A 26,410-nucleotide genomic window follows, 5' to 3' on the forward strand; every position below is an offset into this window, starting at 1 on the left:
ATCTATACAACCAGCACAGTTTCAAGATGGACACCCAAGATTAGTGCCACCGATTCTGACAAAATGTCTCCCTTCTGTTTCTGCGTTATGACATATTGCCAGAAAAGAGTTTTTTCAAAACATTATGATGTCACAGTGAAGTTGACATTAGACCTTTTGCATATGTAACTTAAAAAAAACATAAAATTTTGTCATAAGTAGTGTGAGAATTCTTGAGTTATGGTAAACTTGACCTTTAACCTTCAACCACCAAATTCGAATCAAGTAATTTCTGAGTCTAAGTGGATGTTTGTGCCAAAGTTGAGGAAATTCCCTACAGGCCTTCTTGAGATATTGCATTCACGAAAATGAGACAAACTCAGGATGACAATGACCTTGACCTTTGACCATCAAATTCTAATCAGTTGGTCGGAGTCCAAGTTGATGCTTGTGCAAGGCCTTCCTGAGATATCATGTTGATGAGAATGAGATGGGGGATGTCACAATGACCTTGGTCCTTGACATCAAAATTAGTTTGTTAAGTCCAAGTGGACGTTTGTGCCAAATTATAAGAAAACCTCCCAAGTTATTCTTGAGATATCGCATTCAGAAGAATGGGATGGATTTTTTTTTAAATCTTTTATTCCCTCTGCTATTCGTCTCTTAAATTCTTTATAATGATTTTATTCCTTTTACGACATGTATTCCGCGGTATTCTATTTATTCATGTATCTTATCTACTGTATCCTATTGTGTGTACTGTGTCTGTATAATGTATGCAAGCTGTTCAACCCAATTGCCCCTGGTGGGATTAATAAAGTTGTCTGTATCTGTATCTGTATGTACAAAATAGAATTTGAAATCCGTTGTACCACAGATCTAGAGAAACAGGAAGCACTTATCTCTGCACTCAATAAAACAGCCTCTCTGTGAGTGACCAAATCACTGAGCACACTTTAATATGTCCCCAGACAATTAGCATGATTCGGGACAGGTGCTCCAGCTGGCATCCTCTGAGAAATCAAAGACCGTCTGTGAAGTGTCAGTGAGGGGGCTGCTTTTCCCCTGCCTGAGCTTATCAACCTGTGTCAGCATAGGTGTGACAGTTGGCATGGAAAGAGGGACCTGGCTAAATCCCATCATACCTTCCACCAGCGTGTGAAACACACCTGCTCATGTCACACTCCTCTAACCAAGTTAAAAGAAAAAAAAATCTGGTACATAAGAGTCTCAGGAGGTTTATTTCTGCCATGTTACCTTGTAAGTGGAGCCAGTTTTGATGAAGTTTTTTTCAAGAATGTTGTCAAGTGCAGGGTCCAACTCCTCCCCTACATCCTCGATCAAAAGCGGGCGCCCGAGAGATAAACTGTCCTCCAAATGGTTCTTGAAGTACTTGTGGTTCAGTGAAGTGATCTAGAAAGAATAAAAGACTTGTATTAATACATGGATAAAGAGAAATGGTAACTGCATGACATAAACATGTAATGTAGCTGATATCTGGAAGCATTCCTTTTTTCAATAAAGCAAATGTATCAATGGTCAGCTACAACAATGTCCCATTTTTTATTATCACTTTACTATTTGACCTCAGCAGCAATCATATTATTTTTGGCAGACTGAGCAAATTTTAAGACAGACAGTGAGAAGCATGTGATTCAGTCAAATGAAGAATTTGACTTCTTTCCCATTTCTACTTAGACACAAAGGCCAACCTCTGTCTCGGGAATGTGACTTGTCACATGAATAACACATCACTTTTTACGATGAGCCATTTTTAGAAAACCTGACAAAAACAAATACAGTTGTTCTGATGAGGTGACTTGTGGGAAGGGTTTATACCCTCTGCTTGGGGAAATGCGTCTTCAGGACACTCCTAATAGGACTGCAGAATGCATTCACTCGGCTCAGAGATTGCCCCTAACAGGGCCAGTGACCTCGGCTGGTCTTATTACATCTGCAGAACTCTGCAGTACTTTTTCAAGGCACTTCACAAAAGAAAGGACATGTTGGACAATAACAAGGATTTGAGGAAAAAAACAGTACATTGCAGAAACTGAGCATCTAGATATGATTTCAAGCAATGTGAAGATTTTAGAGGCCACTAAAAATTAAAATCCTGCATCAAAAAACTGGCACAGTAGACGAATAAGAGAAAAACTATTAAATTGTTGAATGCATGCAGTACTTAAAAACAAAGAAATAAAAAATAATGGCACTGAAATAGTATTATAAGGTGATTGTTGTTATTTTTGCTGTTAGTAATATGAAATTTTGGCAATTCTGCATTATTAGATTAGATAATGACAGAATAATGACAGAAAAATATAAAAAAAACAGAGGATGAACAACTTGACGCACAGCAGCCATCATTGATACTTGATTGAACCCAAAATTCTGCTGCTGCTGACATATTATGTTAATAATGGTACGTCTTCATTGTGTATCAAAAAATGTGGCAGCAACACAGGTCAAGTATTTTAAAGCAACAGATAGAAAAAATCCCAAACCTGCAGCTCATTCCCAGACTCCTTGTTCTTGATCCAGATCTTTCCCTGTGTCTGGGGGTCAATGAGGAGGGGGAAGCGTGCGGCTTTGGTGATAATGATGCCATTCTGAATGGACAGGTCATCATTAGGGAGCCCCTGTGACATGGAAGACAAATAGTGGTTCAGACTCACTCCTGATATTTAATAATGGCAGCTAATTTATGTTTTCATTTCAAGAATATCCGTTCTTTGATTTTACAGCCGCAAACATTTAAATGATACTTGAATTTATTCTACAAAGAAAGAGATAAAGTATTGATAATTAAAAAAAACTATTTCAGCCAGGCAACTGCATAATTAGAAAACAGACAAAACTTGAAGGCAAGAAAAGGTCTCTTTTTATTTCATTTTGTGAGCTCCAAAATAATACAAACACTGTTTGTCTTTTTAAGCTGTGGAAAACAACAGGCAAATCGTATTTACCAAGTATCTATCCTAGAAACTAGATACAGTATAAAATTATCACATACTATATACTCCATCACTATGCACCAGGGGCATAACTACAGACAGTGGAAGGAGTGTGGTTGTACTGGAGCCCTTGAGATGGGGGACCAATAGAGAAAGTCGGCACTCCAACAATTTGTTTGGTGGAGAATGGGCCCTTGTGAGTGATTGCTACCTTGGAGAAGAAGAATAATTCCCATTAAATTAAAGACAGTGCCACTTGCTATATATGCCCTTGAAAAAGGCAAACCCATCTCTGTCATGTTTTTTTTTCTTTTTTGTAAATCAGCCAATAGTATCTCTAACAAAATTAAATCAAAATTGTTAAAGGAAGCTAATAATTATCATCTCCTTTTGTATTTTTGTGATACACAGACATGCAATGATGACTGCTGGTTAATATGTATGTTACTGTTATCCAATGTCAAGTCTCTGATCAAGTAACGAGACGATGTGTGATAGTGTACACTATCAGACCCGTCATAAAAGCGTGCACTGGGGCCTGTCGTAACTACCTTTCGCCACTGGTATGCACTAAAACTGTTGATACAGTTGGCAGTAGTTGCCAAAGTAGATCACTGACCTGTAGGTTCCACTCGCTAACAGTGGGTGCGTCAATGAGCAGCTCAGTCAGATTGAGGTTGTTTCCGAATGGGATGTGACGTTGCTTTAACTCACGCTGCCAGTCACTCATCAGAAGATTACGAAACTCCTGATTGAAGGGGCCGGAGTAGGAGAGGAATGCTGTGGCCAGAAGAACATCACCTGGAACAAGGAGTCCAAAGTGTTACATACTTTAATACTGGTTATGTGTAAATGTAATTAAATATAAAAAGTCCAGAAGAGTAATGCCAGCAGCACAGTCAAAAAACAGCCCCTGCTGCGGGTTATGTTAATGTAATAAAAGTAAAATGCTTAGAAATTGTCAGCAGTACAGTGGGGACCACTTATTAATTAGAAGTATTAGTATGCATTAATGACATTATGTATTTAGGTAGCAGCTATCCAAGAGTAACTGTAAATGACAATGAATATCGACTTAATTAAAGCAACAGTTTGCAAATCATAGTTATTCATAACAGAGCATGCATCTGTAATAAACTGCAGAGACATCTCTTTGATACCATAGTTTTCTGAATGCCAGCTCCGTTTTGAAACCTGCTTTAAATCTCACCAACAAGGCGTTTGGTCTGGGCAGCAAACTCTTTGCTCTGCTCAGTCCATCTCTCCTTCTCGCCAGCGAGGCCGCTGATAAGACTGGACGCCGTCTGCATCTTGTGTCGACAGCGCTCAGCATCCTCTAGCAGGGTCTGATGGGAATGGACGGCAGGCAAACAACTTAGTAGGTTGATGTGTCTGTTTGGCCTCCTAGTCTGTCCTTCCAACTGTCTCTTCATTAAACCATCAAACTGCCCTGTTCTCTGTACATCTGTGCATATGTATACCAATATCAACTATTTATATATGAAAAGGGAGAGTCTGTTTATGTCAGTATTGAAAAATCAAGTCCTTTGTGACTTAAGTTGCTCCCTAATCGCATTAAAATAGGATAGCATTGGAGTGGGTGGATTTCTTCCAGGTGCATGCAGGTTAGGTTGATGTTAAGCTCCAGTGTGTAGGATTCAGGGGCATCTAATGGCAAAAATGGTAAATAATATTCATTACTATGTTTTCATGTGTTTCGAATCACCTGAAAATAAGAATTGTTGTGTTTTTGTTATCTTAAAATGAGCTGTTAAATCTTGATTTGGAGCTGGTCCTCTTCCCATGGATGTTAAGAGCCAAGTTCAGACCAAAGATTCATGATAAGATGAGCTGAAACAGGCAACTACTTGCAATGCGCCATTCTGCAACGTTTTAAAAGCCTGCCAGTTCACTACAGTGCACTTGATGAGACGATGTATCATCTCAACAGCTCTCTGTACTTCTGATCTGATTTTTTAGCTTTTCAGGCTGATTTTGTGACTGAATATAGTTTGTTGCTTGTTAAAATATGAATGAGGATAGTGATAGTGAGGTACTGGCTACAGTTGCATTCGTAGTAGTGATGAAAATGCAAAAAAAAAAAAAAAAGGAAACAAAACGAGCATCAGATGGACTGTATTCATAATAAATACGCCACAATAGTATAAATAGGAAGTTGCTCAGTGGCACAACAGTCAACTGCTGTACATAACATTACCTGGATGATCAGCACTGCTTCTGCATCAGTGGGCCTATAGAGCAAGCGTAATTGACACCTCGGCCGAGCCAACTAGCCCCAGTTTAGCCCTCCATTAATTTGAATGGGGATAAAGTGGCTTCTCTAGACTTTTTTTCAAATGTTATCAAACTGAATGGATCAAATCCTGATAGTGAAAATAGACATATTGCAGGAGTTGTGACGCTCAAAAAAAAAACAAAACAAAAAAACGCATCCAATGATTTACAGATGTCTCTTTCACAATGTAAGTCTATGGCAAAAAGCATTTTTGGACCATATGGCATCACATGACAGACTCTGATCTTGTTATTCCCCTGTTTGAACACTAGGAAAACTGGCTGCAAACAGAGTGCACCTCCTGGAGGCCCGCCTCTTCCAAGGAGTCAGCCATGTTGTTCTAATGTAGCCCAGAATGGACAAACCAAAAACTGGCTCTTAATAGAGCCATTCTCATTTTCCTGTGGGCCAGCGCAGTTCTCCTGCACGCTTGGCATATCGGAGAAGTGTCAGTTCTGCAATCTCACCGTCAGATGCTACTAAAGCTGTCACACAACACCTTTAAACTCTAAATTGCTATCAGTGTGAATGATGTCTGTCTATATGTGTTAGCTGAGTGACAGGTAGCTGCCTTTCACCTAATGCTTAGTGGGTTACACTTGCATAGGCTCAGGACTGCTAAGACCCACATTAGATGGATGGATAAGTTTGTATTTTCTTGTTGGTATGTTTATCCTGTATGACAAATTAGATTTCCTTTTTAAAGCTTTATTAAGACGTAACACCTCTTAGGCACCTTTAAGCCATTATCACAGTGATCTTTTCATCAGCTGCTCACAGGCAATTAAGAGGTTGTTTGCCCAATAGCAATAATGTTTGTTACATCAATAAAGACTGTCCGTTATACGGTTCTGCAGTGAGCACTTCAATCTCACTTTTATCCTCCGGAGATAAACAGCTCAGTGTCTTAATCACAAAATTATAAAAAGAGTCAACTTGGGTTGTCCAGGGTTGCTAATCAGTGAGTGTTGATGCATATACTGTTCCATTTACATGCTCCTATTTATCACAGAACAGAGAGTACGGATGATGAAAAACATGCGGCAGACAAGACTCACGAACCTGCACACACAATCAATAGTGCACCACTGTTAGTTTCATTTATTTAAAAAGTGGCACTTGCGTAACCCAGGTTGAGTCATTTTATGTTTTTGTTGCAGGTTATCACAGGCTGTGTTTAAAAAGAGAGTCCACCTCTGGGATCCCAGTTTAAATAAAAGAGTGGCTTATTCAACAAAATGCTGTAAAATACTGTGTTTTAATCAAGAAACATCATTAGAGAGTTAAAGCTTGGTGAAACGACCGCGAAGAAACAAATCCTGATTATAAATAGCATCAGGTGGTGGAACATCAGCTCCCCACCCTAGGGTTGAACCTCCCACCCAGGTTTGAACCAGGAACCCTTTTACTGTGAGGGGACAATGCTAACCACTGCATCACTGTGCTGCCATTTTTGTTTTAGCCTGTGTTTATCTATAAAAATACACTGTATATGAAGAAACATACTGTTGCTGTAAGAGGACAGGAGTGAGCTGAGAAAGGGAATGAAATCTCATTGGTCCAGGAAATTGGGAATTTCACCAATAAAGCACAAAGACTGCTGTGCCAGCTACATGAATTAAAACAATCATACGGAGCAGTTAATTACTGAAGTTAATTAGGAAAGCCTGCATTCAAACTGGTGATCCCATTTTCTAAGTAGTACAATGTAATGTCCTGTTACTACACTGCTAAGCAGAATATTTTTGTAATTCCCCATTATATGACAGGCTTCAGTGGAACAGACTAACACTACATGTCCATGATGTGCTATCCGATGTTCAGCAATTAGTCTTAACGGAACAGTTCACCCCAGAATCAATGAATGTATATTTTTTCTCTTACCTGTAGTGTGATTTATCAGTCGAGATTGTTGTGGTGTGAGTTGGCGAGTGATGGAGATATCACCCATACAGATGTTTGCCTTCTCTCCAATATATTTGAACTAGAAGGCACTTGGCTTGTGGTGCTAAAAATAAAAAAACATACATGGCAAAAAATACATTTAAAAAACTTCACAGCAAAGTCTCTTTCCAGAAATCATAACCCAGTTACTCAAGAAAACCCACAGACCTTGTTGTGAACAGTTTCATAGGGAACTATTTTCTTTCTACTGAACTACATCCACCAACCGCATCACTAGGCAGAAGGAGGCATGCATCTATTCACGAGGCTTGTGGTTGTGGCAGATGTAAACATTAATGGCGTACTCCTCAGCTCAGCTGTAATGTTAGCCAACTCAGAAGTGAGCAACCAGTAGATGCACACTTCCTTCTGTGATACAGCTGGTAGGTGTAGTTCGGTAGAAAGAAACTGCCCACAACAAGGTCTGTGGATTATCCTGAGTAACCGGGTCATGATTTCTGGAGAGAGACATTGCTGTTGAGTTGTTTTTTGCTTTGAGCACCACAAGCTCTAGTTCCACTATACTCAAGAAAAGGCAGACATATCTGTATCCGATATGTCTTACACTCTGCAACTCACACTGAAACAATCTAGACTGATAAATACCTCTAGGGGTAAGAGGAAAATGCTTTTTTCAATTTTGTAGTGATCTGTCCTTTTAAAAGAGAAAAAGTCAAAAACCTCTGCAACTTCAGCTCATGCCTAAAATATCTGTCTCATTTTTAAAATAAAAGAAAATCCAGGTGTGGAAACATCACTGCTGCTATTTTTATGTAGCAAACTGATTTATATTTGTGTTTTGAGGGAGTAAGTGAAGCTATTGACCTGTTTCTCCATCATGGCCTTCTCATATTCTGCCTGTACCACATCCAGCTCTGCCTGCTTGGCATCCAGCTCAGCTTGAGCCTTCTGAAGGTCCACATTAGCTATGGCCAGACGATTCTGCTGCACTGCCAAGTTAGCCTGAGAAAAAAAGGAGGGCAGAGAGACACAGAGATCTGTGAGGCCTTTATCGCACATGAAACACCTACAGGGGTCACAGTCAGTTCTCTAGGGAGAGGGCTAAGACAGAGAAAGGGACAGAGAAAAGCAGAAAGAGGAGACAGACAAGACAAGGTGAAGGCGAGGAGGATTTGACAGAGAGAGACGGGATGAAGGGTGGGAGGAGTGAATGAAGAGTTGGAGAGCAAAAAAACGTTTTTGCATTAAACTCAATGACACACAGGTTAAGTAATCGAAAATAAAAAATTGGTTAGGGACATGTTTTGGCTCACGTCAGACAGCATAAAATGAGTAAGCACAGAGGTGAAATGGTAGGAAGTAAATCTTTTTAGTGATATTTTTAGAAGTGTAACATGTCACAGGTGTAGGTGTAGAGGCTCAAAGCTTAAAAATTTTAAACGGGAGATGCCAGAATAGAAATTTTCAAGAGAAAATAGAGACAGAGAGAAACTGGAAAATAAACAGTGATGCAGGGGTGATGAGAAGGGCAGGGGGAGGAGGAGAGTGAGTGTGAGGCAGACAGGGAAAGCAGAGAGGATATTTTCTGGCTGGAGCTGGGGCTGTGGAGAAAACAGTGCAAAAGGTTTAGAGACAGAGATTTAGAGAAAAGTTGTGAGTATGTCTAAGTGTGTCTGGGTGGCCTGGCGAGGAGGAAGTCTGGAGCATTCACTTTATATTAATTTACATCTGAGGGGACTATCCCTGCCCGTCTTTCTGCTGGTCTGTCTGTCCAACTGTATCTCTGTCTGGCAGTCTGGCTGGCCAGCTTAAAGGGAAGCCACCACTGAGCTGGAAACCAGAAAATCAATTTGCGAGGCTGTGTTCCACGATAAAGCAAAAGATCAGGATCAAAGAGGAGAGGCAGGGGGTTCTCATGGAGGTTCAAGAGAATAAGAGAAAAACAGAATGTGTGTGCATGTGTGTGAAAGAGAGAGAGACACACACAGAAAATGAGAGGAGGAAGAAAGTCGGTGAGAGAGGAGATAAGGGAAAGTAGCAAAGTAGGAAGGGAGTGGGATGGGTGATTTGAAAAAGACACCCAGGATGAGCAGAGACATGAAGGTGCCTGCAAGATGGAGAAAATGAGATGCGGCAGAGGGCAAAATAAGTAGGAAAATGAAATGTGGTTGAAACGTGGTAACAAGGGGGGGGAAGGAAATTAGCTACAAAAGAACAACACAGTAGTGAGGGGAAAGCAGAGGTGATCATCATGCAAAGTTTGAGTGAACACAACCCAAAAGTCTAACTGCATTCTGCGAGTTGAAGCTTTTAATGATCGCCATGCAGCAGACATTCACAGACTGCACTGGCAGGAAGACAAAACAGAAAACGGATTTGTGACATTTGCATGAAATCACAGGGTTTAGTGAGCAGGTGTGTGTCTGTGCGTGTGGTGCCATGTCTTATTAATCAAGGATTTTGTGTACAGAGTTTTCTGCTCCACTCCTTTCTGCTGTGTGCGGGATTAATAATTCCTTAGAAAAAGAAATAAATACTAAATGAAACACTTGACGTGCCGGTGCAAAGAAGCAATTAATTACAGCAGCTTAAATGTGAAAAAGGATTTGTCAGTCTCTTAGATGTAAACACAGCCCTTACTGTAGATGAAATCAGTACATGTCCTTAAATTCAGTTACAGAAAAGCAAAAGAGCTTTAAAACTTTGATGTCATTTAAAATCTTAACTTTGTAGATTTAATTTTTTGCAGATGCAAGAACCAGATTTATTTAAAAAAACAATCTCACAACACTGACCAAAGAATTAGATAAAGATAAGTTATCTTAAAATATGCAGCAGAGGAGAGGAGATCCAGAGATGATCATCTAAACTGACAGATAATTAAATTGGAAACAGAAAAGTGTTTTGCTTTTACTTATTATTATGAAGTAAATGTTGCTTGCACAATATAAAAGCTATAGAATTATGACTCCATCAGTGTTTCGATTGATCCCCCATAAGCCTCGCTTTTTAAGGCAATTGTCACTGCCAATGTATATAATCTCCTGGGAAAATGAAGGCTCAATTTACAGCACAAAGGAAACCTGTCAGCCATTGAACAACTTGAAAGCAATCCGTAGCTATCCCCAATTATCAAAGAGTATAAATGCATGTTAGAAAGTCCACATCCTTGTGTAGTTCGCCTTTCTGTTGCATTACAAGTTTGTTTGCTTTGTTCTGATAGGTCAGAAAAGCTGTTTTTGTATGCTCATGATCAATGGATAGAAACATGATTCTCATGCTGTCTGCCTCAATTTTTTGGGGCACTTCTATTGCCTACACAATCAGCAAACTGTTGCTCCAAAATGTGAGAATATAAATAAATGTATTTAATATCAGAGACAGTCTGTGCTGTTTCTGTAGCCTGAGGCTTGACTGCAAAATAGCAACTGCTCTATTCATGAGTGGAGTGGAGTACCGCTGACTTTGTCCAGGGAATTTGTGTGCAAGTGTGCGTGAGTGCTGCAGTTTGTTGGGGTGATGATGACAGGTGCATTACAATGTGTGTGTGTGTGTGTGTGTGTGTGTGTGTTTTCAATGGGAAATTTAAGAGGCTAACATATGTATGGTTGTGGAATTCATCTCAATTGAACTTAACCCAACATGTTATTTATAATATCTTTAGCGTCACATACCGTCTATGAACAGCACTGTGTTAGATCTATTACAGTGTATATTACCTTCAGAGGTAAGACCTCCTTGTTGATGGAGAAGAAGGATGCCATAGCTTTTGTCCACGATGCAAGGCCGGCCACATTGCCACACACCCTCTTGGCTGTTTCAATGTTGTAGTCAGGCATGTCAAAATAAGGCAACAGCAACTCCACCATTTCCTCATTAATGGAGTCTTTGGGGAATTGCTGCAAGGCAGAGGGAAAGAGAGGTAGTGGTGGTGGGGGTGGGGTTGGGGAAAAAAAACAAGACTTACTTTGTTCAGTACAGAAAGAATATAAAAATTCACAACACATGTAACTTACAGAAAAGAAATTTAAAACTGTATGAATTGGAGAAAAAGGAAAAATGATCAGTGGATTTGTGGTGATTGAGTAAAGACAGTTAGCAGAGCTGTAGAAGAAACAACAGGAGAAAAGGAAAGAACAGGTGGTGTGGGAGACTACGACAAAAAGTGTAGAGAAAAGGAGGAAAAAGACGAGGCAGAGCAGCTAAAATGCAGAAATGAGAGACAGAGAGAATGAAGGTGAACAAAACACAGAAGAGAAAAACAATTGTGCAAGAGTAGGTGAAAAAAGAGACTGGCAGAAAAAGGCAAGGAAGCAAAAAGATAAAAGATAACATGCAGAGGTGCACAAGGTAAGATAAAAGACCTGGTGTAGCTGGGTGATGAGAGAGAAGACATAGAAATAACAGAAAAGATGTTGAGAAAGAGGGGTAGACCAAAAAATCTAACAATGAAAGTGGAGTAAAAGATGAGAAAGATGAGGACTATGGTGGATTTAATTTGGAGGAGTGAAATCCAAGACCATAAGATGTCTTCACACTGGTTGTGCCTATTTAACACACCATCCTGATTCAATCATTCCACCTTGGTGCTGAATTACTGCAAATGCCATTAAATAGACTGAACCTGAACTTTTAATTTGCCCAAACCTTTAATCTCAAATGTACAAGACCATACATGTAACCTTAAACAAATGACGTCTAGTCTTGTTCTTATCATGGCTGTAACAAACAGTAAAGGACTTTATATCATGGTTATGAAATAGTTGCCTGCAAGACTGAGAATGCATGGAGGCCAGCATTCTTCTCTGTAAAGAACAGGTAGCCATAACATCAACAACAGCTAATTTTATCCATTAAAAGGTAAATATAATGTGAGAATGAAGTGTACAATTCACTAATTAGTTGAGCTGCTGCCAGTGATTCTGCTGCATACTAAAACACACCAAAGCAACAGAGCTGGGTGCCCAACTCTGTAATTGTAAAGGTACCGACCGAGTAATGTCGGTATAACTGAGTACCATTTAACGTTTACAAACTTTGGTGACAAACTTCGGTACCTGAGAGAGCTTCTGGGTTAGAGAGTAACTTCAGGTATAGAGAGAAAGAGAGAGTGAAAGACTATATCAACCTGTAGCTCGTTCAAGTCAGTCAGCACAGTGGCGAGCTAAGAGCTTTCAAAAATTGATGCAGGCAGCGCTCGTGGCAATGAAAAGCTGGCCATGTCTTACCTGACCTGCTTTATTTTCTGTAGTTAAAATGTTCTAAATAAATAACTTTGTTGCACCTGCAATGATTTTACCCTTTTTAATTTTTAATATGCTAAATATCTCTGTAGGTTACCAAAGATATCTCCCAAATCCTGGAGTCTAGGGCATATGTGAGCATCTATATATTATGACAATCTTAAGAGTAGAAATCTGATACTGGCGAGCGTACCTGCAGGCTGCCCAGGAAGTTTCCAGCTGTCATGAGTTTTAGGGACTCCTGCCAGGACGGCGTGTTGCAGTTCTTCTCTGGGTCGATCTTCACTGGGTTGACTCGCCTCTGGAAGAGCAGCAGCACGCAGTCCATGATCCGCATGATGAGGTGGGGGGGCCGGCCAAGTGTTCGCACAGTGGCAATGTCTGATGGCTTGATTGTCTGAATGGGTACAGAAAGAGACATATAGGAGAGGACCTTAAACGACATCTGAATGTTTGATGGTGTTGGCTAGCTTGTTGTTGTGAAATGACATGGGTTAACATTAGTCATGTTTTAAGTGCACACAGCAAAGTCAGAAAACTATTACCCATATAGGAGGAAGAGAAAAGCAATTACTGTTGCCTATTTCATAAATAAAGAGAAGATTTGAGTGGAGAGCAGCAAAAATATTGGATGTACACAAACCATAAAGTGAAATAATTACTGGAGATGGGAGCAAAGGGTAAAGTAATTTGTTTTTCATTACATTTGTCGATGACAGGATGTATGAAGGGAATTGTACACAATGCTGAAGCCTGAGAATATAAAACAGAGGATGTGTACAGAAGAAAATCCAACTGGAGGCACTGACAATGAGAGATAGAGGGAAATTAAGAAAGCGTGAAGACTATAAGTATAAACTCCAACAGTTCTGCAGAGAGGGACAGAGAATGACTTCAAGGGACTGATTAAAATGAGAAAGGCAGCAGGAGAGTAAAGAAAATGTTCCAGTGAGAGTAGTTTGGCTCCTTCATTAGGCCCCCTGCCCGCTCCTCTCATCTCTTCTCCTTCTTGCACTTTCCTCGTTTCTGCTCTCGCCTCCCTGCTCCGTTTTATCAGACCAAGTGTATGTGAATCTCCCACCAGAGAAACAGCCAGTAGACACTCCACTTTATCCTCTACTTGCACTTCCACAAACTCCTCTTCCCTTTCTTTCCTCCCCGCCGCTTTTTATGTAAATGTCTCAATGAGGGTCACCTCAAATTCATGATTTCAATTTAAGCTTTAATGCAAGTCCATTATTTTTGGGGGGTTTTGTTAGGTTTTATACCATTATGTAGATTTCCAGTTGTGTTCAGTCTGTCTTCAAATTTAAAAATATAAATTTTGGTCAAGTGTACAAATGTTTTAACATCAAAATACTATTTTCCTAAGCCCTTCTAAAGATAATTTCCCATGTGACCTGATGCAGGTTTTTGCATGATGATGTTCATTCATATAAACCCCCTAGCCTGCATTATGTCTTTTAATCTACTTTAGGTAATACACTGACTATAGATGAGTACTGAGTCAACCCCATTTCAAAACACCAAAGCTAACCCTTTCACTTATGGTTATAATCAGCACTGTAACGTACGTCACTGCTTTTTGCTAACATCTGAGTGAGCATTTCCATTTGAAAAAATGGAAAAGAATGCAGATGGAGCTGACCTCTCACAAAATCCTTGCTGCTTTACAACTGAAATAGCTAAATTATTGTGGGTCTTCTTGCTTGATCACAAATAGCCCATTAGCTTTGTGCAGGTTCTTTTGCATGAAAACCACTACTGAAACTGTAATGTCTTTAAAATGTAAATTACCAAATGACTTATTTCTAGATCTATTCCCCGATAGCCTACCATTGACTTTTACACAGTTTACATAAAAATATATATCTTTCAACTTGGTAGAATCACAGCAGTACAGTATGTTAAGTAAGTGTCACAACAACCTCACCCTTTGGATCTCGTTTTTCTCTTTGCAACATAGTCGCAGTGATTTAACATGAAAGCAAAGCAATTAATACTGTGTCATACAACAGCATTGTTGTTTGATCTCTGAACTCAATTAACTAATGTTGTGATATATTTTATCTGGTCCTTCATACAAATTAAAACTGCACCTACAGTATGAAAACTTGACAATCTTTTTATAAAATCAGTTAATAAAGAATAATTCTATATACTTAAAATCAAACAGATAGAGTGATAAAAATCCAAATAGAGTAGGCAGGCGTGGCTGAGCTGCAGTCTTTGACTTGAGTTAGTTGGTTCAGGCAAATATTTGTAATATCTGTGCACAGACAAGATGTATCCAGCAGTAAGGGATTTAACTATAGACCGAATCTCCATGTTTGGATACAATAACTTCCGGGTAGAAAATCCCAACATCACGTACATAATATCAGACAGTGCTGAGCAAACGGTGCCTTAATTGGTTAGTTTTTAGCAACCTATTTTTTTTTTCTTTAAAAATCAATCATCAGACCAGTTTAAGTGTATGCTATGTTTAGAATATTTTCACCGCTTTACCTTGCTGTTATCTCAAATTTCAGCAGAAATGTCAGTTACGTTGTGGTGCATATGACCTACTGACGTTCATAGTAAATGCCTCAATCTCTGAATCTCAACAAGTAGAAGTGAAGAAGCCTCTTGAATGAGTATTTCAGTCTACAACAGTCTTGTGCACCATCAGCTCTATTTAAAACCCTCTAGAGCACTTGAAAAATACATGATCAAAATGCATGATCATCAATCAGCCGAACTGCCCAAGGTTTGCCTGTTTGGAAATATAAGGTTTCTATCCACAGCAGCAAGATGGAAATTCTAATCAGGGACCTGCCATAGGAGATCTGTATGCAACCGTCTACCCAGGAGGACAGCTTTAATTACAACGCAGCTCCGGGCCCCAGAGCACCATGCTAACTTTAGACACACCCGCTGTTACACACATACACACACAGGGTGGGAAGGCTGTAGGCGGAACCTGCATGCAGCTACACACAGCAAGTCGCAGAGTGCTCTAAGTGGCACCCTGAAGCAACACAAAGTGAGAGCAAGAAAAATATTGGTGGGGGAGACATTAAGCCACACAGAAGGGCACTATAAACTGCTCCAACACACAGTTTACTGATGATTTCTAAGCCTCAGGCTATGTGTTAGTGCGACCTTATTCTTGGACAAACAGCAGGAAGAGGCAGCAGAGAACGTCATTTGGGGCGGCACAGCATGACACAGTCAGCTTGAATGAAATTGTAAAGAGGAAGAGGAACATGAAAACACAACTACACAACTACTATATAAATCCTGTATAAAGACAATGCAGTTATCTGCACAAATAGCATATTACTTAAATATTAAAATATGACATTGACTATCTTGATTATTTGGCTCATATGTGGAACTACAGAGCATGCTCTAATGAAAATGAGTATTACATTGATTCATGAAATTTCCCTGTTGGTACATAATTTTTCAAATCCAGTCAGAGTTAATGTTAATATCATCCAACCAAAGTATGTAGTGCTTTGCAGACAAACTGTGGTGTTTTAAAAGTAACTGGAACTAATGATACAGGAACCGAGGTACTGTAAGATCAGACTTGTTAATTGCAGCATCATAGCTGAAGGGAAGATAAAGGCACATCACATTCAGTTACAGCAGTCAAGATGATAAGATAAAAACCGGTGTAAATACTTTATGTTGGCAACTCATTCTTTAAGTTGTGGTTTTGCTCACAAAACAAGACTGGAAATGACAAATCTGTTCACCTCAGGGAGACGTAAACGTTGAATAATTGATTCCAAGGTGTCTCCTCAACTCTTAAGTCCCATACCTGCAGCGCAGCCTCTGCTTCCTGAAGTGCTGGCCGGGCAGCTTCAAGTTTCTCCTCAGCTATGGCCTTGTCGGCTGAGATGCTGTCTACAATGGCCTGAGCCTTGTCCTTCACTTTCTGCACCTCCACCTTCACTTTCTCTGCTGCCTGGGCTTTAACCGTCACCTCCTTCAATACCTGGGGGTATGCAAGAGAAATAAACATGGTCATGAATCAGTACAGTCTTAAAAATCAACAAAACAAAAACAACTGCTAACCTCATGTTTATCTGCATTACCACTTACTTGTTGGCACTGTTGTATAAAAATTATTATCAGCTCTTCCTCAAAGAAAACACAGACATTTCTACGTCGACACTAATCACCATAATAACTATAAAACTGGACTTGTCTTGTTTCACACACTGCAGGAGCTTCATCATGTAAGTAATAATAGATCTACTGGCATTTATAAAAAAATCCAGACGTATTAGTGACTAATGCAGCCATCTACTTGTTCATTCATTTTTCCTAAGGCACACCATTAACGTCACTGCTGTTCATGCATACCCACATGTTCCTTCATATAAACCCACACCTACAGAAAGTACGACTACACTATGAATGACCAGAAAACAAATACTCACTTGGTTATGATTTCATATGTGCTTCTACAGTGTTTGACTTGTGAGGACATGGGCACTGTCCTCACAAGTCAGTGGTGTCCTTATAGGGTGGTGCGAACACCAGTGAAATGTCCTCATATACACATTGCACCGATGCATGCACAGACACACACACACAGACACACACAGACACACACACACAACCTACCATATCAGCCTTGTCATTGGCAACCTGTAGTTCCTTTTCTTTCACCTCCAGCTCCTTGCTGAGAGCTGCTACAGACTCTGATGCCTCCTTCAGCTTCTGGAGACCAGTGTTCATCCTAAACAAGAGAAATATTGAACATTATCAGGTAAACCACATGCACTTCCAGTATATACCTTGGAACTTGTTATGATGCTATTCTGCGTTACACTAATCTGATAGGCATCTGCACATCTTCATGTGTTTGCTGTAAATATCCACAAACTTTTAAGATAAACTACATGTTATTGTAACAGAATTTTTGGTCCACTGGGCAACAGGTGGTGGAAATACTTGTACATTCTGTGAAAGAAAAGCTGTTTTTCATCCATGGTCAATTTGTAACATGTGCCTGACCAAAATTCCTAATGTTGTGACATCCATTCAGCAGCTGCCAATCAATCTTGGGAGGCTCAGGGACAGTTGATAAGCAGACAAGAGCTCAAAGTCAAGAAAAAAGTACCACAGAAATGTTGTGATGAGATCTGTGATGTATTTTTATGCTATTTTTATGCTATACTAAAAAAATGACTCCTAACTGATGGTTCTGGTCTGGCGCCTTTGACAACAGCTTACTTCATTAGGATACATCCTGGTCATCCATCACTGTCTGTGCCATTAGGGAGTCAATAATTATTGACTAAGAGTGGGCTCATGCTGGGCGCTGTTCTTTAAAAATCTACCTGTGAAAATAGCTTTTATTCGCTTTTATCTTCCAGCAAATCCATTAAACATGCCAAATTATTGATGCCCCACTTATGACTGGCCACTCAAGGTGATTAAGATGAAGGCTAGACTAGAGATTTAAGATTCAGCAACGTCATTACTCTATTATTAGACACAAGTCTTACACAAACTAACCCTGACTAATTGTAAGAGATCTTGACAGTATGCGGTTGCTGAGGCATTGATTCTAACGTAAAATGAAAGCCATCTTATATACTATAGAGGCTAAAAAGTGCAGCAGTATGTTAACATTGTAAATACATGTATACAAATTGTCAAACTTAATCTTTTTGGTGTGTTTACCTGTTGGCCAGGGTCTGAACCTCGGACCTCTTCTCTTTATAGATGGTCTTGTAGCCTTGAATGAAGGACAGGTAGGACTTTGGTGTGACGTGGGTGGAGCGTCGGTATCTAGATTAAAATTCAGTAACAGTAGGTTAATTTCATGTCATATTGAAAAGCAGGAGAATAATTTGCACTATGTTTTATCCTTAACCATTAATTCACCTTTAGTAGAACCGTTATGCTATAAAATTACAGCAATATCCAGTAGGTGTAGTGGTAAGGGCGCTAAAAATGAACAGGAACTGTCCCAAGTCTGTGTCCTAATATACTGTCTTCTTTCTACCATCAGCCCTCTAATAAAGTCATAGAATGCCCTTAAAAATATTTGCCTACACATATGAAGAATGTGTTAAAGGACATCTTCTTGTACTATAAACAATGAACAGAATAACATGTTGTTCTTACTACTGTCATGTTCATGTATTGTTTAACAAAATACTGTACCTCTGGAAGTAGTCCACACACTTTTCTGCCACGCCATCCTGGAAGGAACCCATGCACTGGACTACCTCACTCTTAACCTGGGGTGAGCAGTCGATGTCATAGACTGACAGAAAGTGCTCCGAAACTGAAGGACAGAAAGACAGAGGAGTAGGAGGGAGAGGGGGCAGAATTAGGTGGAGAAAAATACAGCAAGTAGAGTGAAGTGTGGAAATTAGTTACTGAACCCAGATTGGCAAATGTCAACATAAATATATCAGCCTTCTTTACTGCTCAATACTCTGACATGTTGTAAGAAATTCATATTGATTGTTTTTAAGGCAGGAAATACTGGGTAATTGCATGGGAAATTACTGATTAGTTGTTACATGTATTACTACAACATCTGTGTCATTCTTTTGAATGATTTAACAAAATATGGGAGGGAATGAGGGAGCAGGGAATACTTGTAAAATGTGCTGCAAGATATTGTTTTTCAGAACAAAATGAGCTGCACAGATTTAAAATACTAAAAGAAAGAGGATTTGTTGTATTTGTATGTGTATTAAAAATTAATTATGATCTATATCAGTATCAGGCATTATTAAGCAACATTCTGTAACAAGAACCTATAAGATTAATCATAGACAAATGACAGATGAAGGGATGGCAGCAGTAAATCCCAGCAGCATGACTGCAGTTGTCCAGCAAAGCCAATTTGAAAAGTTGTAATTTTTTTCTGACTTTTAGTAATTAGAAAGCACAGGGGACACACTGTGAACAAGCTGACTCCGTGATAATTAAGTGTTGTAATATCCCAGTTTAATCTGAATTTACAGCACTGAGGAAAACAACAGCAGCCACTGTATATTGAAGATAGAGTACAGGGATTATGTTGGCAAACAAATGCTACCAGTGGATAAGCAGATCATAGTGATATAAAATAGAAATTGTCTGTGAAATGTACCTGCAACAAGAGCATCTTTGGGCCACCGGCTGAACCAGTCCATGGTGCAACCAGATATCAGGGCAGGAAACTTTAACGCCCGGTTGCGGAACTTCTCCCCAACGGGCGAGAAGCAAAGAACCACATGGAGATTATGTTGAACACGTGACATGAAGTACTCATACAGGTTTTCATTGGTTGGCGGTCGTCTGGGAAACTCCCGCTTCATGACAGGTATGAGATCACTGAGGATCTCGTCAATCTCATCACGAGCAAATAAATTGGACACCTGCAGACAGGAACACACAAACACACACACACACACACACACACACACACACACATTAATGTCGAATTACATGATCTACTTTCATGTTTATTGTCAGTTTGTCCTAAAAATATCGACCATTTAAAACTTAACATAAAGGGCTCTAGTTTCCCGGCGCAGCGCAGGGTGGCGAACCCCGCGCAGAGCTAGTTTCGAGCAGCGCAACCCAAGGCGCATTCAGTTTGGTAGTTTAGCAGACCGAGGTGCGCTGAGATGGGTGTGGTGGCGCAGCAGGGGGAGGTGTTGACAGATCCAGCTTGGCGTGACAGTTTCGTGCCAAAAAGCTTCACCTAAGGTGCGCTAAAAGCTCACCAGCTGAAACCAGGTCTACTGTCAGTGCAGGGGGAGCGCAGCCGGTGTGAGCCGAAGTTTGGCTGACCGGCGGACAGTGCGCACACGTCACCAAAACCTAACAGGCAGGTTTCCAGAATGTCAGGCGCATTAATAATGCAATAAATACCCCAAAAACCACTATTCAATGCAACTATCTGCAATCAGCACATAAATGTGTCTCTATATCGACTGTCCCGTCACATCTGATGTCAGATCAAAGGGGATTGGCACCGTTTGGCATGTTTGGCACACGTAATGGAAACCCAACCTGATTTGATTAACACAGCTGCAAACTAATGAGTTCACATCCCTCTCAGTCAACCACAAACAGCCACAGCATCAGATAGGGAGTATATATTGAGCATCTGTCATCTTAGAAAAGTCAAAAGAAAAGAAACAGAGTGAGACTGCGAGAGAGAGGCTGTCTGATGCTGCTGCTCTCTTCTGCCATGGCGAATTGAATAAACTCTCATTACGCCTTTGCGCGGCGCATTTAAGGGCAAGGAGAGGGGCTCATGTGATTGGTGTGATGTGAATGGGCTGTGTAAAACCCAATCCACGCCTTCTCTCCTCCCTCTTTCTGACTTGCGCAGATAGGAGGGACGGAGGTGGGAAAGACAAGTAGCTGCGCCAGTGCGCACGGTGCAGAGTCCTGCACTGGGTCTGGTACCCGACCCAGCAACGGTCATTGGTTCAGCTGTTTAAACGCGTTTCACCATCTAATAACACAATTTGTGATTGGACAACAGAACCAACATGGCTGCCACCGTCTAACAAGCGCCGCTTCCAAAACAGTAAATAATTATTTAGGTATTTGAGAAATAAGTTGATAAAACGTACAACTATCACTTTATAATGTTTCTGAAGTGTTTCCCTGATGGATACTTCTCTCCTCGATGGATTCTAAAAACACGTGACGGCTCGTAACTGCTGAACATCGCTCTGGACAGAAAGTAAGTCTGTTATTACACATGTAAAGTTCCTTTACATAGATTAAAAGTTTGCATTAAACGTAACAAACGAGTGCTTTTACACTCTTATGGGAGAAGAACACAGAGGGTTGATGATGGAGCTGAAGTCAGGTTTTTATTGTGAGAGCTGCTTCATTCAGGTCGTTGTTTACTTACTGGCACCTTAACTGTGGCGATATGCTGTTCAATATTCAGCCAATGTGACCCAAAATGATTACTTTAAATCCGGGTTACGGGTTGGGCTGCGGGTCGTGCGGTACTAATTGGCCTGATGCGCGGGTTTGAGGTTCGGGTTCGGGTGTGGGTTTGTACGTCGCCAGGTCGGGTCGGTGCGTATCTTGAAAACTGGACCCGTGCAGGACTCTGGCACGGTGTGCCAAACTTGCAAAATCCGCCTGGCCACACCCAGTTGGCGAAGCGCAGGTGTGCTGTGCCCCCGCCTCGCCCGGTCTGTGAAACTATAGACTGTAAATGGATTTAGGAGCCTGATCATACCTAGTATTAACATGTATCTTTGATGAGCTGATCACAAGTGGACAGTTCGGCGAAGTGTTGTGTGAATGTCCACTATTTTGCTGCAAGGAAGGAGATGTGTTGGATTCTACTGCCAGTGACATCTCCAGCTGTAGACATACATAACTAGTGAGCAGCTAGCAAAAGTGTAAACACTGTAACTGTGCACAGGGCCCTTCTTATCTTATAGTATAAGTAGTCTGAGTGGGCGGAAGTTCGCTGCATAGATCAGCCTCTCATTGGGCGGAATGAGCCACCCGCTGAAGTCCCGCCCTACCACCTCTGGTTGCAGTTTTCAACACGTCCTTTGCTAACTTTTGCGGTGTTTGATCATGCGGGGGATGTAGCCATTTTTCTGCCATGGTTCGCGTCCTGTAGGCAATATTTTTGTGGGCGTGTTACACCAAAACCTGTTTCCCCCCCGGCAATATTTTTGCAAGCACACCGTTGCTGTGGCACCGCCAGGAACAATTGTGATTGGTTCAAAGAAATACAAGCAGCCAGGGCATTTTTTCTCCAATCTTAAAGTGAGAGTCGGCCCAGCCAAGAAAGGTCTGACGAGCGAGACCATAGTATAAGTGACATAGGCAGTAAGGAAATCTGAACAAAAGTGGTCAGCTGGAGAGGTATGACTCAGGTTTAAATGGCGATACGAGTCAGCGGTCCCCTTGTGTTTGGATCACCGAAACACAAGTTATTACCAGGTATACACAGGCTTCAAGTGTATTTCCTGTTAAAATGTTTGGGGTTATGGGCAGTACTCGAGGTGAGGGGGGATGAGGAGGGATGGCATCCCCCTTGAAATAAAAACGGTCAAAATCATCCCCCTTCTAAAACTGCCATCCCCCCTTTCCATCCCTTGTGTCATTTTTTGAATGAATGTGGTATTACTGCTATTTCAACATTTAGTTTTACCTTTGGTTTTACTTGGTTTTACCTGGTTTTACGTGCATATCACGTGAAACAGCAGAACCGCAGCTTTCTGTCAAGACCACTTGTCAATAGTCCAATGTTTTCACAACGAAAAAAAATGATAGTTACATTAAAATTATGTATAACAGAGCTTTCATACAGCTTTGCACACACTACTCTTGGATGGATTACTCACGAATGCAGGGTCGCGCAGAAATGCCACGCATATCACATGAAAGTGCAGGACCAGAGCTTTCCAGTGATACACACATCATTGTGCTGTCATCCCATCATGCTATAAATACAGATCGTCTACAAAATAAAAACCTGACAAATTTCTTTACAATCCATTATACAGATCTTGTTATCAGTCACTTCATATAGTCAGGAATAATATTATTACTATTTTTCTATTGTCTTAGATGAAAATATTGCATGTTTCCTTCAAATAAAACACATTTTTGACTTGTGAATGAGTCAGTGGAATTTCTTGCAATAATGAAAAAATACTGGCAATCATGTCCACCTGGCACAAACCACATGTTTTGAACAGCTGTGAAGTGACAGAATGTCCCACCATCATGGTTCTTATATTCCCAGATTCCAGAGAGTCTCCCCTCTTCATATATGGCAGAATATGTCAACTTCCAACTTACTATGCTGAGATACATGTAAAAATGTAAGAATTTAGTGACACAGATTTTTTTTTCATTGATAAAAATAAATAATAATTCATAAATAAAACTTTATATAAAGTACAGGCACATAGAATGACATGTAATGATGGTAAATCTGGATAGCCCAGATTGTCCTGAAAAAAATAAGAGGCAGGTGAGAAATTATTTTGAGCCCCAAAACTATTTTATTTCAGTGTTTTGTTTTGTTTTTAAATCCACACTTGAATGTTGGGCATTTTCAAGAAAATATGTAGTTTTCTTAAAAATCAACTGGAAGAGTAATGTCATGTGCTTGCTGCCTAGTCATTCTAACAAAACCATAATGAGCTTGTTTTCTTCACATAGAGGATAACTATGGCCAGCAAGCAAAGGAGAAGAAATACCGAGAACAAAAAGCATGACTATGAAAATCTCTGGAAACTTTTATGAGATAGGGGAGAGTGGGGTAGGCAGCCATAGAATTGGTTCTATGTATTTTGTATTATTCATATTTTTGAATATATTTTTATATTTTAAGTTTCAATTTGCACTCCATGCCCTGAAATTGGGAATTTTAACCTACAGTATTTGTATTTGTATCAATAAAGATCAACATTTTTCCCAATTTCTTTTCCATTTTTTTCCATGAAGGGGTTCTTGTTTAATTTATATGATTTAATTAATCACAATTAAAAATTAACCCTTAGATACCAGTTTTCATCATATACCATGAACTGCTTTTTTGAAAAATACACTATAATTCAATATTCTAAAAGCAAAATTGACTTTGATTATTATTAGTATCATCGGTTGACGCAAGTAGAAGAAGAAGAAATGATTTTGCACTTGACACATCGCATTTGACCCTAACTATGTAAGAGCAGTGGTACTATGGCAGACCCTCCGCGCTGTCATCAGCACAAATTATGTTCCCATGTGATAAAATCCACCATCCCCCCTGATTTTCTTTTACAACTTGAGTACTGGTTATGGGGTAGGGTTAGGGTTAATGCGGTAGCTGACAGGAAGTATGCAGGAACCACTGCTGTGGCTCCAACTAAAAAATAGCATTGAAACAGCCTATTTGTTTGACTACATCTGTAGGTTTGGTGACAAGTCAGGTGTAGTAGTAAATGCTGTTGTTTGTTTAAATCTATCTTTTTTTTTTATATCATCTAATTTTTAATTAAATGTCACCAAAATATTTGACAATACACCCAAAACCATCCGAATTATGAGATTTTTTTTCAGAATTTAATCACTAAAACTTTGTTAAATTTTTAGGACTAAAAATACACACCAAAAAAAAGAAGAAAAAAAAAGAAGACAAAATAGTTTTGCACATGTGGTGTTATGGCCTTGAGTTGTCAGAAGGTGTGTGAGATGCCATATCTTCCTGGTGGTGCAGTTAGTAAGTCCCTTGCTCTGGGGACACAGAGGTTCAAGGTTTGAATTCCCAGGTTGGCAAGTATTACACTTTCTGAACAACTTTCATTCAGGTCTTGACAATCCACCAGAAACCAGCAGGTTGCTGTGTGAATTCTTTCAGGACTATATCCCCTAATAAAAAACTTAAAATTATGTTTTGTGACCTCCCTCTCTCCGCCTTTTGCTTCTGAGGCTGATTTAGCTTCCTGGCTTCGGAGCCAGTGGGCGGGGTTGGAGGGGTTGTCAGGAAATTACCTGTAACCATATAGATTTTCTGTTTCGGCCCATCTGCTGTGAACCCTTCTGGTTAAAAGGTTGACATGTCATATCCTCTGCTACTTTATCAATTTCTGAACTAAAATTCCCCATCTCCTATGTCAAATCTCTAATATACAATATATTCAACTCAAGTAAGAAGAATTTATTTCAGGTCATAATTCTTCCTGTCAAAATCTACTATGACCTTCAATGACCTGCTGATTTGTTTAGTAGTTGAATGGTAAGGTGGTTGTCTTTTGATGCAAAGGTTAAGAGTTCAGCCCCTCTTTTGCCATCTTGCAGGTGGCCTGAATCTTTGCATTTTCCAGGATAACTTGACTCGTAACACTATTTGTGTATAGATTAATAGACATATATTTAAATCAGTACAAATGTAGTCATGTGATGCACATCATGTCTCTGAAAGGACATTATCTACATCAAAGAAGCATCAGCATATAGTTATGACCCTGAACACTTAGAGTTTTGCTTCTTATAAAGCATTCAAATGCTTGCCACCTGCTTGGACCCTGATAAATGTCGCTTGTGGCTTTATTTTTTTTTCTCTGTGTACAATAAATTGAATAAACATTTTTGTCTTTCAACCATTTTTGTAAGTCTCTTTTCTTACGCACTCTGTAAGCAGTTATTGTGGTAGTAGTCAGAATTTCAGCTCAACTTCAGAATACAGGGCTACAACAGACCACCATGACACAATTTTAGATGTTTTTTCAGATGTTTTCTTTAAGCACTTTAACAAAAATACTGCATGTTTATGATGGCAAATGAGTGCTTCATTCGATTTCTCATGCAACGCATTTTTAGCCCAGATTTTAAAACAATATGTACTTGATTCACACGGAAAAAATTATTGACAAACAAAAATTCAGAGATGCACAATCTGAAAAATAGGGCTTTCAAAATGTAAGAGTAACATAACAAGGTAACCATCTGCATTTTAGCGCTATTAAGTATTGCCTGACTATGAATTCAAAGGCAAGATCCCCCCAGTATAACATATTTAGGATGAAACCCTTGAAATACTGCTGTGATTTTCATCTCCATCCATCCATCCAGCCATCCATTTTCATCCGTTTATCTAAGCCAGGTTGCAGGGGCAGCAAACTGAGTAAGATGGTGCACTTGTTTCTCTCCCCAGCAACCTTTTCCAGCTCCACCTGGGAGGATCCTGAGGCATTCCCAGGCCAGATGAGATACATTATTCCTCCAGTGTGATCTGGGTCTGCCCAGGGCCTCCTACTACTTGGACATGCCTCTGACAGGAGGCACCCAGGAGGTATTTTGGCCAAATGCCCGAACCAACTCAACATGTCCCGCCCTTTGGATGTGAAAGAGCAGCTCTGTTCCGAGCTCCTTCTGGATGTCTGAGCTTGTCAGCCTATCTCTAAGGCTAAACCCAGCCTCCCTAACAAGGGAAAATCATTTCTGTTGCTTTTATCTGCGATCTCATTCTTTCTCATGACCATAGGTGAGGGTCGGAACGTATATGGACCCGTAAATCCAGAGCTTTGCCC

At 40.1% G+C, this 26,410-nt stretch overlaps 1 protein-coding gene across 4 annotated transcripts in view; it reads right to left on the minus strand.

Annotated features, from left to right (window-relative positions):
- The window catches only part of dnah5 (dynein, axonemal, heavy chain 5), a 146,521-nt gene that overhangs the window by 48,869 nt on the left and 71,242 nt on the right, over window positions 1-26,410 (minus strand). For all 4 annotated transcript variants that reach the window (XM_049584935.1, XM_049584936.1, XM_049584934.1 and 1 more), the window contains 12 exons: window positions 19,498-19,765; window positions 18,555-18,678; window positions 18,069-18,176; window positions 17,004-17,118; window positions 16,192-16,368; window positions 12,574-12,777; window positions 10,857-11,036; window positions 8,002-8,139; window positions 4,147-4,282; window positions 3,556-3,737; window positions 2,487-2,621; window positions 1,237-1,392 (listed from right to left, as the gene is read on the minus strand). In XM_049584935.1, coding sequence (XP_049440892.1) covers window positions 1,237-1,392; window positions 2,487-2,621; window positions 3,556-3,737; window positions 4,147-4,282; window positions 8,002-8,139; window positions 10,857-11,036; window positions 12,574-12,777; window positions 16,192-16,368; window positions 17,004-17,118; window positions 18,069-18,176; window positions 18,555-18,678; window positions 19,498-19,765 — 1,923 coding nt within the window. The remainder of the gene's footprint in view (window positions 1-1,236; window positions 1,393-2,486; window positions 2,622-3,555; window positions 3,738-4,146; window positions 4,283-8,001; window positions 8,140-10,856; window positions 11,037-12,573; window positions 12,778-16,191; window positions 16,369-17,003; window positions 17,119-18,068; window positions 18,177-18,554; window positions 18,679-19,497; window positions 19,766-26,410) is intronic.

The sequence above is a fragment of the Epinephelus fuscoguttatus genome, linkage group LG8, assembly GCF_011397635.1.
Source record: "Epinephelus fuscoguttatus linkage group LG8, E.fuscoguttatus.final_Chr_v1".
NCBI classification, from domain to species: Eukaryota; Metazoa; Chordata; class Actinopteri; order Perciformes; family Serranidae; genus Epinephelus; species Epinephelus fuscoguttatus.